This window comes from Cariama cristata, unplaced genomic scaffold (assembly GCF_000690535.1).
Source record: "Cariama cristata isolate BGI_N322 unplaced genomic scaffold, ASM69053v1 scaffold5978, whole genome shotgun sequence".
Taxonomy (NCBI): domain Eukaryota; kingdom Metazoa; phylum Chordata; class Aves; order Cariamiformes; family Cariamidae; genus Cariama; species Cariama cristata.
In genome coordinates this window covers 7,597-26,341 of record NW_009630572.1, presented here as the reverse complement: position 1 = coordinate 26,341, position 18,745 = coordinate 7,597, and the positions used below count along the sequence as shown (strand labels likewise).

Below are 18,745 nucleotides of genomic sequence, written 5' to 3'. Positions count from 1 at the left end.
TGGTATTTGATATAATTTATTTTATAAATATTAAAAAAAAGGTAAATTGAAATGTAAAAAAAATGAGGATACAAGTGTTCACATGCTTATAGCTCAACCTTTGTTTTTTAGGGCTATCATATAATTCATAGCAAACATCTTTGTAAAATGCTGCACTCATAGGGCTGCTGAAGATTGCTCTCCTGTGTTTGCAGCTGCAATGCGATACCTCCTGTGGATATGGAGACAGATGATTCCACATCTATTTGCCAGTACCCAAAAAAGAAGATTGTGTTTAAAAACCTGCTTAAAACACTATTGCAAAAATAGCTGATCTAGCTCACTTGGATTTTAAAGCTGGATATTTGTGCACTCCTTTGGGATAAGATTTGAGCATCCCTCCAGTAGAAATTGTGTTGTAGAAGCATTGCATGTGTATGTTATTTTGCGTGCTGTAGCAGTGTGCATATATGGAAAAGGGCAGGAGAAAAAGAGAAGTAGATTCCAGTTTCGCTAGACAGTTCTTGTGTCTGTTCACAGCAGTTAGCGAGGTATATTGTTTTAGAATGGCTAAAGCTGCAGCTGTTAGCAAGGTGATTTTACATATTGCCCCTCTGTGCTAATTTAATGCTGGTTTTTTCTCTGTCTGCTCTTGTAACAAAACAGAAGTACTCTGCTGTCTCTCTCTGCAACATATCTACAGAAGTCCTGAAAGTCATCAATGCCACTGAAGAACTGATAGCAGAATCCACCAGTCCCTGCGATTTCCCAGCTGACATTCAGGACAGAGGAAGAGGGACCTTCCCACTGGGGACCGACCCCGTCAGACTGGATGAGCAGCTCACCACACTGGAAGAAAATGTAAGAACATAAATCAGTACGTGAAAGTGTCACGCATGTGAGTCAGTGTACCTGTGTGTGTGCCAACAGCTAAGGGAAAGCACATAGGCAGCATCAGCGGATGTCCAGAATTAATTTTGGGTTATTAAACAAATACACAGACAGAACACAAAATCCTGTTTCAAAGGGGTGCTCTGCTGTGGTGTTGGGTTTTTTTAATCTGTACTTGAAAATATTTGGGGGAGGGGGAGAGTTGGATGTTTCGGAGTTTACAATTAATTTTAGAACCTCTGTCTCAGAAGTTACCTTAAGACTTCCAAGCCTCTGTGGCTGTGCGGCTGCACCATGCCTGGCTGAAGCCACACGTCTCCAAGTCCCAGCACAACCTCCTTACTGTAGGGACAGGCAGGGAAAGCGTGTCCCTTGTCACACAGAGAAGTGGAGAAGCTCTTCCTCCAGCCATGCATCCCCAGCATACTGCTCTGAGCACCCAGGGAGCCGGAGCTGCCTGCTGCACTGCTAAAAAGAGCAGGCTGGAGAAGCTGAATTAAAAAAACATTTGTTTGCCCACATCTAAACCATCCATCCTTTTTCATGAGTACCTGTCATCTGCAGGAAGAAGTGCAATGCTGAATCATAGAGAGAAGTCACTACTCATTGGAAATTTTTATGCATCCACTTAATGGAGCTGGTACACTTGTGACTTTCGATTTTTCTCTTCTTCTCGCATTTAAGTAATTACATTTCCGTGATTTGTTTCCTTCATTAGGAGCTCTTAAATATCTGGTAGGAATCTAGGCTGTCCCGTTATAACATCCTGATCAATTCATGAAAATAGACCCTGATTTTCTTTAGCCCCAGAAAATTTTCAGATGGAATCTCTCCTTGGGGGATAAAGTGAGTTTCCTCCACAGAAACACACTTCCACAACAGCCACCGGCTCTGGACTGAGCAGGAGATAATCTGTGGCAGTAACCACCAGTCCTGGCACTGGGCCTGTCCTGCTCTGAAAGGCTATAACTTGAGCTTGAGGCGAGCAAAGTGCTTTCCTCGTGCCACCTGCCATGATATCCATTTCATTCTTAAGTGACAGATGCACCCTCACAACAATGTCTAGTTGAGTTTGGTTAATTTTTTTCAGAATCATAGAAGTAGATAAGTAGATATTTTCTCCCCCATGAAATACTAAACACCACAGAATGCATCTGGCAGGAGAGTGAATACAGAACAAAAATCAAAGTCCAGGCTGGACCACACCTTTAGAAAAACTAAGAAATTCCACAGGAGGACAGAGAGCAATTTGGGGAGAGTTTCTCCCACATTTTTTCTGTGGAGAACTGTGTTGTAAACTATCTGAGACGCGTTTTTTTTACCCAGTTACACTCCAACAATGCCTCCATCCTTGTGGAGCTTTGGCATCTCTGGTGCTGTGGCCCCTAGTTATTCATTCGGGCCAGGAATTTCTCATGGAGCAGAGGCTGGATGCTGAGGCAGAGCATTTCTTGCTTTGGCATTGCTCTCCTTGCAGCATAGCTCTGGTTTAGCTTCTCTCAGTTCCCTGCATAATTCACAAGGCATCCAGCTCAGCCTTGCTGTGTCCCCACACTACATCTTTTTCTGCCCCACACAGGATAAGAAGTAGATGGCAAAACTTCATGGTTTCAAGATTTTACCACCACACTCCACAGTAGAGTTAAAGAGCCTTTAGAAATCCAGGAAAGTGTATCTTTTCCCAGTACAGCTGGGGGCATATCTGCATGCAGCGTGTCCTCTTTGCAGCAAATTTTGGACGAGGATCTGGGTGTGTATAGGTTCACCTTTGCTCTCTGTAGCATTTCGGTGACTGTGCATGCACCAGTGTGGGGAATGTAGGGCTGTCTGTACCAGCACGAGGTCGAGTGGGTTTTAGTGGAAGCTGTACATACCAAAATGATGGTAAAATAAGTCTCCGCAATCTGAATGTGAATGTATGCATAAGGGCATAATTTAGTGGAGACCTGCAAGTACACCATTGCTGTTTGGAAGCGCAATGATTGCTCAGGTAAAGACAATATTCTTTAGAAAAATCTTTTATTTAGATCTAGCTGGAAAATGCTGAATAAAATTAAAACTTAACAAATGTAGGGGCTGATTGAGTTACAAAAACACTGATGACCTTCCCTTCCCCCATTTTTCTGTCAGTCCTATTTTCTTTAGATTTTTTTCCCCCCCCCCTCTTGAAAAGTACAACTTATTGTGCAGAGCATTTAAATGCATCTTTTCTTTAACTTTCTAAAGATGTTTCTGTCCATAATGTTCCTTTTTCTTCTTTCTCTGAGCTTTTAGGTGTGATAGGGAAATTTAAAAAATGACCTTTTCATCTGAAGTGGCTGTGGTATGTTGCACCATAAAGATGTATCATTTAAATGCATGGAAAGAATAATTAAAACCCACAAAAGCAGGAGCATTTCTATTTAAATCAGCATGTTAACTTTATGGCCCACCTGTGTCTCCAAGTACTTCAGCAAAGATGTTAAATCAGATCACTTATTTGTTCTAGGTACATTTTTCAAAGATTTCACGCTTGCAGTTAGACCGTGGTCTTACAAGATGCAGTTCATACAAGATGTAGTGAATTTGTTTCTTAGCAAAGTCACAGCTATGAAAAAAATGTATCTACATTTATGCCTTGAAACAACTGATAGAATGGGGAAAAAAAGCTATTGCAAGCAATTAAGAAACAATAATAAAACAAAAAATAATAAAAAGTAAACACTTACTTAAATCTTAATCTAGTCATTCTCCACCACTTTTGATCCATAAAGTCACTGCATGGCCAGAAATTTTTTGAATACCTGTTATGTCAAAGGACTGCATGATATAGGAACTGTTGGCAGATATGATGACTTGAGTGGAAAACATGTATGAAGTGAAGGTATCTGCTGAAGGATCTGGTTCAGATCCTATTGAACCATGAAGTCAGCCACAGAACATGTTTAATTCATGCTAGTTTTGTAGCAACAGAGTCTTTACTGCTATTAGAGTGAGTGAGGCTGCCGATGGGGAAAATCAGAATATATATTTCATTTCCACTGTGCTGTTACCACCCTCATGGAAACGGTCTCTTGGCTATCTAGTAAATAGGCAGAAGGTGCAGTATTTTCACATGAGTCTGCACAATTTTAAGCACAGATGTCAAAAGCTAATGCTTGAAAATTACCCTTCTCAATAAACCAGAGACCTCCATCCAGCCATGTACCTTAGATTTCTTTGTGAAATAAGAGACACACATAAAACACAAGTGTATCATGAATTATCGCTCCGAGGAGCTGAATGGGAACCGAAACCTTTACCTGCAGTTATTAGAGGTATTGTAGGTGGGTCAAAATATTTAAAGTTGCTTGTTTTTAGGGAAGATCTCTAAATTATGAAGTCTGTTATTCTCTCTTATGTGGCCCAGATAAGTCTATTGACGCTCCACAGATTCACTCCAAAGGGCCAGGAGGCAAGAAGGATTTGGCTGCTTTATATTTGGATGAGAGCAGGCTGGGATAGAAAACTCTATTGTACATGTAAGCACAGTTACTCTATAAGAAGTTAATAACCATATCCTTCTGAACAGTTATTCTTACAGAGTTTTGATTGCCAGAAGGCATTAGGCATGTTTCGATAAACACAGCTTTATATGAGGTGTGATCTGTTGTCTTCCCCTTGTAGACTTAGGGGTTTTGTTGTGCAATTGAATATCAAAAATTAAAAAAAGCAAACTTTTCCGCTTTTTTTTTTTTTTTTTTTTTTTGCTGGTGAATCTGGAACAAATCTGTTGTGGAATACCATTGTAGCACCTATGAAATTTGGAGTGCAGCCATCTCATTGCCTCCCTTCTCTCTGTGAAGTGTGTTTTCAGATTATTCCCCCATGGCTTTTTTCTGCCAGATTAAGTCTCCCTGTAGTGGGTTAGCAAGGAGGGAAGCTCAAAGGTGTGGTGGAAGATGCAGTCTGCTCAAACCTCCGTGCCCCCAGAACAGAAATGGCTGACACCTTTCCCTGCCTTGGCCTTGCAGGTATACCTGACAGCCAGCACGGTGTACGGCCTGGAGGGGCAGCTGACCAACCTGGAAGACGCCGCACGCAAGATCAACAGTGTCACTGCAGAATCTGAGCTGGCTGATCTGGAGGATCAGGTGGCCACAGCAGCCGCCCAGGTTCATCACGCGGAGCTTCAGGTGAGGACAGCAGCCTCTGCCCATCTGCAGCTTTCACACTGCCTTGCGTAGCACTTACCTGTTGTCTGCGCAGACTTACTTAGATATTCTTTTGTACTGCAGTGGACTGACTGCATCATAGGAGCTGAGCAAAGCAAAACTGAGATGCATCACTCGGCCCAGCCCGATGTACCATATTTGTGTGTTTCTTCCCCTAGCGTGTTTTTGGACGTGGGCGTGCACCAGCCTGTTACTGCAGTGCTGACACTGAACCTGCTCCTCGCTGCCAGGCAGCTCCATGTCACGCTCCTGGCTGTGGTCAGACTCCACGTACAGTCTTAGGCCGTTTCTCTAATCCGCAGATTGTAAAGCGCTTCCCAAAAGAAGCCAGTGTTGGTACCGTTCTACCCAAAAAGGCCGACAGCAGCCAGCTGCTGGGCCAAGCACAGAGCCTAGCACTTGCAAGCCTGCCTTGGGATTTAGCTGCTAAGCAGCACACAGCCCAGCCAAAAGGCAATTGCTCTCGTGAGATGCGATCTAGCGTCTCTCTAGCGGGCTCCAGGAAGTCTGGGGCTCAGAAGAACAGAACGCGATCTGGTGCTGAGAGCTGAAGGAGGTAACACTGCCAGACCTCAAGGGGCCAATACCGCTAGCAACTCACTGCCGGTGATTTCAGTGACTGGTCTGTACCGAGCGAGGCACTCCGATCTGCCTCTGCCAGGCTTTAGTGGGAAGTGCCTGGTTATTTTATTCAGCGGGAGCATGCTCAATTTAGGACTGAGCAAAGATCTGAGAGTCTGATGTCAGAAGTGCATTGCTGCACTGGACAGCGAACTGGCAGTGATGTTTTTTTGGCTTCAGTCATTTATTTATGGTAAATATGTTAATGGGGCTGAGAGGTGAGGAGGAGAGAGGGCTAAGCTATGAAAGGAGGATGACAAAGAGGCCAACAGAAGGTCTTCTGCAGACTGAACGGCTTCAGGTGTCACTGTGAATCTGGAGTCAGGTTCTATGTCTGACTTCCCTGACACTTCTTTCCCCCCAGATGTTTGCTTTCTTGGAATTTTATGCATGTTTGTGTTTAACATACATAGACACTTAAATTATAAATATTTAAGATAAAACATTTACATTTTGTGACAGAGGATGTACTCTGCATGTGCATGAAATTAATTTGGAATTGGGAAACATGTCCCACAAAGTCAGTCTTTGAGTGCAGCCTTTGAAAAAACACAGCTTGAAGGAATTTGGGATTATGCAGCTAAAGGTAACTGGGAGATGGCAGACGTAGATTTTCTCTCCTCCTTTCTTTTTTTCCTCAAATAGAGTAAAATGCCTCTTCCTTGAAGTCACAAGGTAGGTTGGATTGTTCTTGTATTCTATCTTTACTAACAAATTAAGCCCCTTTTAACATCAGGACTAAAGAATACAGGAAAGTGTCATAATTGCTGAAGAAGTTAGCCATCTGTTTATATTTTTTGATTAAAGAGGATTTGGCTGTGGGAGGGATATATTTTAGTAGTGGCATCCACAGTAATTTTAAAACTTCTTTTTCCCCCTCCCCATCTGTCTGTCTCTCTCTTTTATTTTCTTTGAAGATTTCAGATATTGAGAGCAGAATATCAGCTCTCAGTGTTGCAGGCTTGAACGTGGCTCCATGTGTTCGCCTGACAAGGAAACGGGATCAAAAGCAAACAAACCAGGTGCCAGAACATTATGTAGTATTCAAAAATGCATTGGGGAAATCTTACCTCTTTTTCTGTAATGGAGTTGAGTAATGCATATGTGTTGTTTACAGATGCATACAATAGACACATCAAGACAGCAGAGGAGAAAACTTCCAGCTCCACCAATAAAAGGTGCACTTAACTTGTTACATACATTAGAGAGAGAGAGAGTTCATTGTAATGTACAGTTCAGCAAAGTCGGGGAAAGATTAAGTTAGGAAATGAACAGAGAAAGCCTAAATATGTCCACCCTCCTCATTTCCCATTGTGCTTGCATTACGTATTTGTCACGTTAAAAAGCATCACTGCTTTCTCTTCAGTGGAAGTTGTGACAGTGGTACATCAATAGGAGCAGAAGCAGAAGGCTGGGAAAAGCAAATGAGGAATGCTGAATACTTGCCCTGCAACAGGGATGCCGCTGCGCCAGCATGCCTGGGGTTAGTTTGTGAGGCCCAAGCAGCCGCAGTGTTTAGTTACCCAACGCCAGTTGCCACCCTCCACAACCCACCATTGCTTTCTTAAAGCTTTTGCATGCAGATTTCAGTCCATGTGATGTAGCTGAGCACCCTTCCTGATATGTTAGGGTAGGACTGTGAATTGACTTTATAAAATAAAGTGCTTTTTTCTTTCATGTTTTCTCTTTTTTTTTTTTTCTTTTTACCCCACAGTGCCTTATCTCTGACAATTCTAGGGCCTGCTTCACCTTGCATTACTCTTATTTTACTGTTGTGTAATTCCACTGATTGACATGTACTCAAACTTTAATAAATTTGGAGTATCACAGCCTGCTGTTTTCATTTAAATTAAATTCAGTTTTCCTCATACGTCTTAGGGGAAGTTTTCTCTCTCTAGAAGCTGTGACTCTTCAGGAGTATTATTACATCTGTTTCAATCTGTTATGTGAAAAATCTCCCTTTTTGTATTTTTCCCAGGTGAAAAAATAGATGGTTCTCCAGTTACCACTGTCAGAACGTTTAACAGAAATTTCATGCTTCAAGGATCTCTAACACAAAGAACTAAAGAGAGGAAAAGCACTGCCAAGGACTTAATGGTAAACTTGTAACAAATGTTTTTAAAACTGCTGTTGGTAAATAGGGAGGTAACGGTATCTGTGTAGGCAGCTATATTTCAGCATCTTCCACAAAATTTCTCTTAATAGTTTGAGGAAGAAGAACAGAGACCGCTGAGGCAGCTCTGAACAAATACGACCAGTGTCCTGGAAGATGTCTGACTATATACCACAGTATAGCATGACTATATACCATAGTATGGCAGCTCCTGAATGTCAGTCTGTGTGAAGGTACCCTAGCTGCCAGGTCTCCAGGAATGTGCTACCCTTATTTGTAAAAAATAAATAAATGAGTGGTCCCCTGCAATTCAGACTTCTGAACCAGACCCTCACAGAGCCAGCTGCATGCTGTAACTCAGCAGGTGAGAGTCACCTTGAATCTCACTAATTTTTGAGAAATGTTTAAAGGTTACCTGAGTGGAATTTACAGGGTTGGTAGGCCAGGCATTGGCTCTGCAGGGTTTGAACAAATAGGCTTCACTGGACAGCTGCCAGTCATTTCTTCTACAGCAGCCATAGAGGGATAAGGAAAAAATCTGCCTGTCCCAAAGCAGTCTGCCACTAGATGAGTGGAAAATGGGCAGGGAGGTGAGAAAGGGAAGGACCTGGCTCCAGAGAGGCTTCAGCAAGCTTGTTTTGTGTTTCACTGATGTTTTTTTTTCTTTCCTGTCCCTCTCTGTTCTAGGAACCTGTTGTAGGATCTGCTGTGATGTACTAAACTTATACTTCCCTACTGCCAATAACACACTGCCTAAGGCTGTACACTCGAGTGCCTTTACTTAACAGCCATTGTGTATGTCCAGCTGAAAATGGACCCTCAAGAACCCACAATGCCTCAGTTATAGGGCTTCGTTTGGATACCTCACTGAGAAAGCTGTCCAAGTCTTCAGCATTGTGGTCTGCTAAAGGAAACTCTGCCTTAAAGTTCTCACAAGACTCTAGAAAGGATGCTGAGTTTCAAAAGCAAGGCTCCACATTTTAAGATGCACTTTTTCTCCCTATTGATTGTACTAAAGTATGTCGTCTTTAAACTGCAGTATGTTTTTGTACACTCAGTCAATCATAATTATAGGCCAATATTTCGTACAAAAAGAAAGAACAAAGCAGACCTGTGACCCATGTGTGCTGGCCTCTTAGTATTCACGTAGGCATCTGTCTTGTCAAGCAATAAGAACAACGCTGTGCAGTGTATGCTGCTTTTCAGCTGCATGGTAGGAGTGGAGAATCGGTTTACCTACCTCTGCTCCCAGGGAGTCAGTAGAAGTTTTGACAGGGTTTGTAGGAGGAGATGCGATGTGCAAAGCCTTCTCTGTTCACTGAGGGTACGTTTGGCAGAGTTAATGTTCTAGCTCCGGAGCTCTTGGCAGCAGGGGGAACGTGGATGTCATATTGAACCATGAATTGGTGGCAGCACATGTGGACCAGATGTCTGTTGAGTTACGATCCTGGCATCTGGCAACATCTGAGCACTATTGTGAAACCAACACCTTTGTATGTCTTCTTGTTCTTGGTAGCGTTGTCTGCTTGGTGGTGTCCAGCCATGCTGTAGTTCAGAATCAATTCTGACCAAATCTTTAAGATTGGAAAAAGAAAGTAAAAGCGTTGTGGACGAGATCTGTGCTGACTGGCTGGTGGTTGTAGGGTGGCTGCAGCCTGTAAGGGATTCCCTTCTGCTGTTGTCTGGCTTTTCTGACGAGGGAGCAAATGTGGCCCAGATGTCTCTTCCTTTACTAGTCTGTAGCCAACGTAGAGTAGTGGGGGCCTGTCGCTGGTGGCCATGTGCACCCCACTACCATTAGACCACTCTGAATTGGATTGTGAATAGTAAAATGTTGTCTTTCATTTCTTGAGACCACTGAAAGGTGAGCCAAACTGGAAGGCCCTTGAGCAGATATCTGCCCAGGAGGGAAGATGCTGCTTACAGGGTGTCCCTCTCACCCTTTTTGAGGAGGCCCTTGCCAATTTGTGGTACTTTTTGCTCTGAAGAATAGAAAGGAGGGAGGTAGAGGAGGTGATAAGCCAGTGAATCCCTTATCTTCCACACCAAGTGCAGAGCAGGTACCCAAATGCAGACTGGGTTGATGTGAGTGAAGGAGGGCACAGGCTGGCCTGAAGGAGTGGTGAGCTCTCCCCAGAGCAGTGGGTACCAGGGAAGGAGGAGAGCTGCTCCTTGATGCTCCTTTCCCTGGGCTCCCAGCAAACGCCTGCTAGCAGAGTGCCAGGCGGCAGGAAAGCTGTCCCCTGGGACACCGGGCCATGAAATGTCTATGGTTGAGATGGGCAAGATTGGGAAAATTTCCTGGCTAGGCTGGATTTAGAGGGACAGGTGGAGAAGGTGAGGAATGTCTGGATAGGACAGTTGGAAAAACAGTGCCAGTTTCAAATCTGCCACCCACATTTGACACCTAGCTTGTCAGTACTCTGATGTCCAGCTGCATGTAAGGAACCCTCAGACAAAATGCAGCCATCTTCCCACCTAGAATACGTAAGCGTCACTCCATCCCTTCAAGGAATTTCCGTCTGCCCAAGATCTGACTCAGTGTGTTTGTTCTGGGTGAAATTATTCCTTCTTTTACTCTGACACAATACTAGTTCTCTGAAATTGGTTTGCACAGATGTGACAGCAGAATTTGGCCCACTCTGTTTAATATACAAATATATATTTAAAACAAATAGATTTTATTTATATATGCAATCCAGTAATGGAGATTAAACAGAGTAGGATGCCTAGTAATATTTTTTGTTATCCAGTCTCCTCCTCCTTCCTTGACTGTTCTCATGTATGTATACAACACATTCCCAGGTTCTGGTTTATGCAGGTATGCGTGTTATGAAATGTCTTTAATGGTGGTTGGTATACATATTCGTCTAACAGATAATAACTAATATTGTGTATGTAATATCAATACAGAAATTACTAATTTTAATAGAATAACTCTTTGGCTTTTGTTCTGTTAGTGTGATTTAAACAAGCCAACAAAGTTTGGAATAGGTTGTTTTCCTTAAGAGGCATGAAAAGCAACTATTATCGTGCTACAATGTTAAAATATTCAGTCTTCTTTGACAGGAAAATGTGTACTGTGTAGGCATTGCAAAAAAAAAAAAAATCAAAAAAAAATCCCACCTGCTATAAGGCATTTGAATTTTTACAAATGTTTATTGTGCCAAATATGTGCAAAGATATAATTTCCTGTTTTAAAAAAATCATAAAAGCATATGTTCTAGCACACAAAGATTTATTTTGTCATCAAGTGATTTCAATCTTTAGTGTTAATATTTATATTTAGATTAATTTTTATAAATGAAAATATTTTAATGGGTAAAATGAAGACTATATGATCTATTTGATTAAGTCTGAGTGAATATTAAGCTTGCCTTGTTGTTGTTATCTGCGTACTCACCAAGAATTATTGTCAAGAGAAATTATAAAAGAGTAAATGCGATTTATGAAAAGAATGCCTTTTCAAGGACTTGATCCATAAAGAAAAAACCAGAAGTTCTTCTCTGTAGTTTGGATTTATGTGCGCTCCAGCCAGGAAGGGTGCAGAGCGCTGCCGCACGCCGTGCTCGGGTCCTGCCTGTCCACCAGTGACCCCGTCAAAGGCAGGGGACGGGCAGCTCTGCAGAGCGACCCTGGTCAGCCGAGGGGAGACGCAGGCGTGAACGCCCTCGGGTCCGATTATGCCCGCCGGGGCTGGGCCGGGAGGAGGCCTGTTAGCCACATCAGACGGTCACGTCTTCTCCAAACTGTCGAGTCTGTTGGGCGAAATACCATCCCAAACAGAATTTCTCAGGCAGTTTCTGTAACTCTCGCTGGGATTGCTGCAAACTGAGCAAGAACTCTGCCGGTAATCTTACTCTAGTACTTCCAAAGTCCCATGCGATCAATGCTGATCAAAATATTTCTTTATCAGCATATTTTCTCCACCATGAGAGCGTTCATTTAAACTAGCACATTTTAAGTAATACTTTGGGACAGCAGATATGTTGTATTATAAATAGTAGTAACTACCTCATTATAATAAAAATACTGCCCTTGCTGACAGACCGTGTGCAAAGAGAAAAAAAGGGTTAAATTATCTGCAATGATTAATTCAACTTTAGTAGTAATTCCTAACAACGCACAACTAGAAATGCAAGTTCATTCTCATTTGTCTTTTGCAGAATGACTCATGGCCCAGACTTAACCATCGGTCATCAGCTACATTATAAATGAACTTTTTTGGATATAAGCCATAGATTACGTTGCATTTGAATATTATTGAATATTATTGCTGGTAATAGTTACTAACCAAGATTAAACATATTGTGAATAACATTTCTTATAAAATTAATATAACAAAGTGAATTACCATGGCAAACATGAGTATTGAGCCACAACCCCAGGCTGCTTGATGTGGACTAATATACAGTAGATGGTAGATGGCTTGTGATCCTCAAAGAGTGACCTTAGCTTGATCAGATAATGTTCTTACAAACAACTATGTTGTTTTAAAGGGAATCAGCCAGTTGAGGACCTTGCCCCTTTTGGATAATGGTGCACGATTACATGTGGTAGGCACAAAATTCCTCTGAAGAGTTTAATGAGCCATTATTTATTTTTTTCTTCAGCAAGGAAAAAAATAATTCTTTTTGATAGGAGCTCCTTTTTGTTCCTTAGTATATCTCTCCAGTCATACAGGAAGAATCATGACGGGCCAGTGGGTAGTTCAGGGCCACGTTCCTGGGAGAGGATGTTAACAATCTATATAAAAATTACACACAGAGCACCAGCATTTCGTGCCATTAATGCAGGTACTGTAAAAATTAGTGAGAGCCTTTTTTCTTTCTTCCAACCATTGCTTTTTATTTTTACATATCAACAGCCATTGACTTTGAAATGAGACAGGAAGGTTTCATCATACACTTAGCACTGCAGAGTTTACATCCCAGCACAAAAGCTGCGTGGTTTTTGAATAAACCTAACGTTACAGCGAACGGCATCAGGAGACTGGTGGGGATGTAAGATGAAGAAACGTTTTTATAAGCTATGGTAGCACTCAGTGCTAGTGTCCATACATTGTCTTTTTCCTGCACCCTGAACATGTTTCTTTTTGAAGGAATTGGCACAAGGAGCAGAACAAAGAGCAGCGTGGGATTGCTGGGCAAAAGCAGAACTGGAGGACTGAGGTGCAGGGGGAGGGCATAATTCAAAGAACAGAGGTTGGGTCACCGCCTTGGGGAACAGAGATCACCAGTTGTTGTCTTCTGTCCCCGACACTTTTTGCTCCCACAAAGCGTCCAGGATGAAATCCAGGTGTCTGCTCACAGGCCTCCGGCTGCCACGGCTGCTGCTCAGCTGCCTCTTCCCAAACCGACCGATGGGGCGAACGCCACGGCCCACGTACCAAAAGGGATCGATCTCAGGACCTGGAATTCAAAGCAGTCAGTGAAGCACCTACCCCTGTGCTTAAAGGCAGCATTTCCTGAATATCTTGAGGGTGTTAGACGGCTTATTTGTAGCCCAGGGAAAAAAAAGAAGGGGAAAGGCTGCAGCCAGACACACCACTTTCTAGTGCCTTTGAGGGTTGCTTTCCATGTGTAGCATCCAAAGGAAGAGGATTCTGATGCAAAATTAATTTTCACCCATCTGAGCTGCAACCTGCAATTCTAACGCAAGCCAAAATACCCATCAAATTCCAGTGCTTCAAATTCACAGCATGCTTTAAAACTGATCTGAACCCTGGAAGAGGTTACAATGCAGCCTACATCCAGAAAGGCAAGAGTAGCTCCCTGTTCCACGACCTTTAAACTCTCCTTCCTTAGCTAAAGTCCTGAAGGTCCTACTGTCCAGCCTCCCATTCTGCTGTGTGCACCAGGTATGCTATCTCTACAGGCTAACAATTCCACTGGAGTACAGAGGGAATTCCTGTGTGAGAGGTAAACATAAAAAGCTAATTCTTGTTCGCTTAGGAAGTTGTTTTCATTGATTACTTTTCTTTTAAAGCACCTGAAGTACACTTGACTTATTTTTATACTCTAGTCTAGTTTTAGAGCAGGTGTGGAGAGGGGTATAGATGTATAAAAAGACTAAGCTGTAGCAACAGGGATAATCTACAAAGCGCTGGAGATGATGCCACCCCAAGGAAATGCCAAATCATTCCAAAGCTGGAGGACTGTAAGGAACAGGAATAAATTTCTATTTAAGTGCATTATATATCATCTAAGTCATATGAAAGTCTCAGGCAAGGCAGCAGAACTTTCCCCTGTGCATTTTGATGCTTGAACAGAGAAAATAAAAAATTCACTTTGCGTGTAAATTTCTCCATAAATACATCTTTTAAGTCTTTCTGCACAGTGTTTAACGCCCCTCCTACCCACCGAAACCCAAGTAACTTCATTTTTTTCACCTGCGTACCTAAAAACTGAGGCTCCTAACATCTCTTGTGCTTTTTAATGGGGGAAGGCATGCCACTGAAAGCCCACGCACCTTTCTCCCCACACCCCCTCTCTCCCACTCCACATACAATTATCAGCCTTTGCTCCTTGGAGGAAGATGAGATTTCCTGACAAAGATTTTCTCAAAAATCTTTTGGACTGTGCGTTAGCTTTTACTTGGGATATATGGTATTGTCCCTCAGCTGGCCAGCCTCAGTTCCTCACAGCATCTCTGAATGGAGACACTTCAACCACTTGTGTTTTGACTTTCAGACAACTCATGGTTCCAGAGAGAAATGAAGATGTCTGTAAAGCGAAGTTAAGCTTCTGGCCCTTGCTTCCTTGTTACTGTATAGAAGAAGTTGTGAACTACCCCAGGGCTACAGAACACAGCTGAAAATTTGCTTAAATATTCAGTGTATACTGCCTTACATTTTCTTTGTCAATCTTTTGTACATTAGTGTCTCCTCTGCTATTTATCAAAAATTACGCTATTTCCCTTGGCTAATTAAGGGCTGTGAGAAGGGCATTAGGTTCTGTACATGCACTTACAAGTGTAAAGGGAAGGACAGGACCCCACAACACCATTTCACCACAGAAACACCCACACAGATTTGCTGTTGAACTTTGCCTGACCGACCAACCCTGATCCCCCGATGCACCAGAGACTGCAGGGTCACCACATGGGAGTCCATCACATTACATCAGGTGAGGTCCATACTTACTTCTGTTGTCTATCTGGTGTTTAAATGGCCTGCTCTGTCCTGAAGCAAAGCTGAGCGATACCAAGAGCACCAGCACGTAGACCGTGACCAGCTTGAAGTGCTTTGGTGACCACTGGGCACGTGGTGTCCATGAGATTGGATGCCACATGACGGAGCAGTGATGGGAAGGCTGTGAGGAGAAAAGTGCGTGTGGGGAACACGTACGAGTTAAAGCTCTCGGGGTGAAGGAAGGTGTCAACTGTAATGGCATGTTCGTATCCGTCAGAGCCATTTCGTGAGTAGCTGTGAAACACCAATGCTGGGGATGTCCTGGGTATTTCTGTTTGAAGGCAAAGGCTACGCAGCGAGCCATCAACTGCGGTAAGTCTGCAGCGGGCAGTTCTTTCTCACCATCAGTGGAAGCCCCTGTCGTGGCTTCACAGGACACCTGAGTCCTGGCCCTGAGCTTGCTGCTGACTTTCTGTGTGGCCATCTGGATGACCGAGGGCAGTGGCCACCAAAGCCACTACCTCCATCATCCTTTCCTCACCTGTAAAATATGTCTAACAGTTGCATTTTACATACTCTTTTTACAACTAAATGCATTTCAGTATGAAAGGGAATGCTCCTCCTGTGTCATCACTCCCTTTCACAGCCAGCATGCAAAAGTACGCTTTCCAGTTGTGGTCTCCACTGGTAGATGTCCTGATCCTGTAAGTGCACCCAGATGCAAACAGATGAGAAATCCCCCCCAGCCCCCCCGCCCCCCCCGGAGAAGGGCTCTGCAGAGCAGAAGGTGCTGAGTTGGGAAAATCGCACCCAGGAGGTGAAGGCTCCCGGGCCCAGGTTACCCCTGCACCTTGTCGCTGGCTTTTGGTACAGGCGTCCTCGCAGCAGCTCACCCAGCCGCCACGCTGGGACAGTCTGTCTTCAAGATGCAAGGTCTGCCTATATATTTGACAGCCTAGAGCCTCTGCCTACAGAAGTCAGCAGGAGCCCTGTTTGCTTAAGCATCGCTTATGGTAGATATACAGGCACCGAGCTATATGCAATCCTCTGGGCTATGCCTACACAGAGGTTTCTCCTCGTGTATGAGTGGGATTTTTCCCCTGTTTCTGCCAAAATCTTAGCCTGCTTCCAGTACAGGCAGAGCAGGAATGAAAATCTTTTATGCAAGATGCTCTCAAGCACACCACACAGGCAACGCAGCAGAAGCATGTGGACAATCTGGTCGTGTCTTTCATTAAAACGCAAAGTCAAAGCTCCTCAGCCCCTAGTATTCAGTGGAGATTTTTTTTCCCACACTGATGGTTACTTACCAGGCAGCTTAGAGGAAAGTGATTTTATCCCGTGATTTCAACAGAACTGTGAATTAACTTTTTCTAAGTTGAATACCTCATGACAATCTCATGACAATCAGGACTAAATGATCTTAGCATGTAAAACCACATGGGATGAATTCTGCCTTCAGTTTCAGCTGGTGTACATCTCTCGTTGCTCCATGTTTAGCACAGCCTTAAGTTCAGTAAGACAAAAAGCAGATGTTTTGAGGAATCTCTCTGATGTGCTTACAGCGCTGCTGACAGGTTTTCCAGATTACTTGCTGTCTGATTTTTCTGGGAACTGAGTGACAGAAAGGAAGAGCTTGCCTTGAGCTCCTTGTTGACGAAAGACAAAAATACAGGGAAAAGCTTTTAGCCCAGGTTTTTTCCTGAGCAATGCTGTGTCTCTGTCTCCACCAGCTGGTCCTGTGCCCAAATCAGCCATTCCGGCCACCTTCTAGAGTGCCGTTACTTATTGAACTTTTTGCTCATACCCTTGACCCGGCTAGGATTTCGGTGAAGCACATGGCTCCCACTGCTCCTCAGTAAGTAACATGCCACCCCTAAATAACCAGGGGGCTCAGCACCTCCAATCCTCCCTAATTTTTCCTCCTCCTAATTGTCCCACCCTCGTTTGTATGGGGAGAAACCGAGGCAGAGATAATGCCACAAACTTGACCCTGCATGATGCTGAGCATTTCTAACCCCAGTTCTACCTTGTCACTAGGCTTTAAGGATAAACACAAAATGCTGGTTACTCACTCACAGTCCTTTGACGAGTAATGGGGCTGGGAGATGGTCTGTGATCTCCTCGGGTCCAGATCTGCCTTACCCCACAGACCTGCAGCTTTCTTCCAAAGGGAAAATTGAAAAAGCCAAGACCTCACACAGTCACTCTATGTGTGCCCTACATTTCCAACCATTAAATGACCACCAAAAACTTTAAAAGCTCACTAGTTTCAACAAAACTGGACACAATTAAAAGTTTCAGGAATAATTTTGCTCCTGGAGCTCAGCAAAAGTCAGCACCGTTGCTACTTGGTCAACTTGCCACTTCTGCTTGGTCACTAAGCAGAAAGAGCTGTTAAATTTTGGCTGAGCAACATCTGTGACAGTGGTCTGGCAATTTCCATTGACACAGGAGGGCAAGGTTAACGCCACAAGTACAGTTACAGTGAAGCAGCAGTATCACAGCTTGCCGTGGGTCTGCGTCACACCAGCAGTGGGAGACCAGCCTGGCTCTCCCTCTGGGCACACAGGGGCTCTCGGCACACCAAACCGAAGCTCTGCTGCAGATCCACCAGGTCTAAACCTACCTCGGATGTCCTCAGAAGACAAGGTACCATTTTAACTCTTTAAGCCCTAAAATAGCATCTTACTCAAGATCAGCGGCTGTGTATACCCCCTCCAATGCAAATGAGAATGGTTTTCATGTTTGAAAGCAGCACTGGAAATCCCCACGAGATCGAACCCCGGGTGATTCCAGGCCTGGGACGATGGCCCATGCCAGGGCTGAGCGGCACGAAGGACACGCTGCTGTGCTGCAGGCTCCTCGCAGGGGCACGGCACTGCCCGCAGGTTCAGTCGTGTTGCCTCAGCACCGTCTCCTTCGCTGCAAAAACTGGACAAACATTACTGGGCACAGCTGTGTATGTCAGTGCAGAAAAGCTAAAGCCCCAAACGAAAAAAGGAAATCCAGCACAAAAGAGCCAGGACAAGCGCTGAAGCAGGTATCGGAGGGGCACTCACCTGTTTGCACCAAAGCTGCTCCTCAGGTGGCCGCTGCTCCAAGCAGAAGCAGGGCAGCTGCTGGGGGCTTGTGCCTTTTATACTGCAGGGAAGTGGGCTTGAAGCGGGCGGGGGGGGAGTCAAGAGGTGGGCTGGAGGACGTCAGCAGTACTAGCGAGCAAAATTTAAATTTACAAAAGGAGGGGTAGAGAACTGTGGCTCTATCGGAAAGCCATTGATCAGAACAGGGAGCAGGAGCCGAGGGCGGCAGCAGGGGACTGCAGGGGGGGTCTGGCAGGACAGCTGGCTGAGTCCCCCCCCCGGCTCTTTGGGGAGGGGGCCGCTGCCATGTCCCTCAGGATGGGGGGACAGGGGCAGAGCGGGGCAGCCCCGGCTGCCATGCTCTCTGCAGGAGAGAGCCGAGCGCTCGGTGCTGCCCAGATGAGCTCTCTGGAGTGCCTGTCTGGGGGGGAACACACATGTCTGGGGACAAGGTGTGGGGAGAAAGAGGAGACGGGCAGTGGGAGGCTCTCAGGGCCAGCAAGCTGGAGCCGCCAGTCCTCGTGCCCCTTCCCAGCCCTTGTTCCTCCTGCTGTTGTCCCGCCTCTGCTTTTCCCTTGGGATCTTACTTGATGGCAGCTGTTGTCCCATTAAGCCCCTAACCCACGTCTGGGGTCAGCTCACCCTCACGTAAGTTTTTAGGCCATACTGCAACACAGCACCCAAGTAGCTGATGAAATCAGCAGGTGCTTACTGGTTTTGTGGCAGAGAAAAT

General features: G+C 44.5%; 2 protein-coding genes across 2 annotated transcripts in view; one reads left to right on the top strand and one right to left on the bottom strand.

Annotated features, from left to right (window-relative positions):
• The window catches only part of MYRIP (myosin VIIA and Rab interacting protein), a 97,932-nt gene extending 89,415 nt beyond the window's left edge, over window positions 1-8,517 (top strand). Inside the window, exons 10-15 of the mRNA XM_009705594.1 lie at window positions 646-840; window positions 4,863-5,024; window positions 6,602-6,706; window positions 6,802-6,862; window positions 7,663-7,781; window positions 8,485-8,517. Of these exons, the coding sequence (XP_009703896.1) occupies window positions 646-840; window positions 4,863-5,024; window positions 6,602-6,706; window positions 6,802-6,862; window positions 7,663-7,781; window positions 8,485-8,517 (675 nt within the window). The remainder of the gene's footprint in view (window positions 1-645; window positions 841-4,862; window positions 5,025-6,601; window positions 6,707-6,801; window positions 6,863-7,662; window positions 7,782-8,484) is intronic.
• A 4,113-nt stretch (window positions 8,518-12,630) lies between these two features.
• Window positions 12,631-15,191, bottom strand: PRLH (prolactin releasing hormone). The gene is made up of 2 exons (XM_009705593.1): window positions 14,942-15,191; window positions 12,631-13,208 (listed from the first exon to the last, which is right to left on the bottom strand). The coding sequence occupies exons 1-2, from the start codon at window positions 15,189-15,191 to the stop codon at window positions 13,030-13,032; spliced, it is 429 nt and encodes a 142-aa protein (XP_009703895.1). The 3' UTR covers window positions 12,631-13,029.
• Between the last annotated feature and the right edge of the window lie 3,554 nt (window positions 15,192-18,745).

Excerpts from the sequence above, each read along its gene's own strand:
- PRLH (XM_009705593.1), bottom strand. The coding sequence starts at position 15,191 with ATGCCATTACAGTTGACACCTTCCTTCACCCCGAGAGCTTTAACTCGT. Across the intron at positions 13,209-14,941 it reads ACACCAGATAGACAACAGAA|GTCCTGAGATCGATCCCTTT; the intron begins GTAAGTATGGAC and ends TTTGAATTCCAG.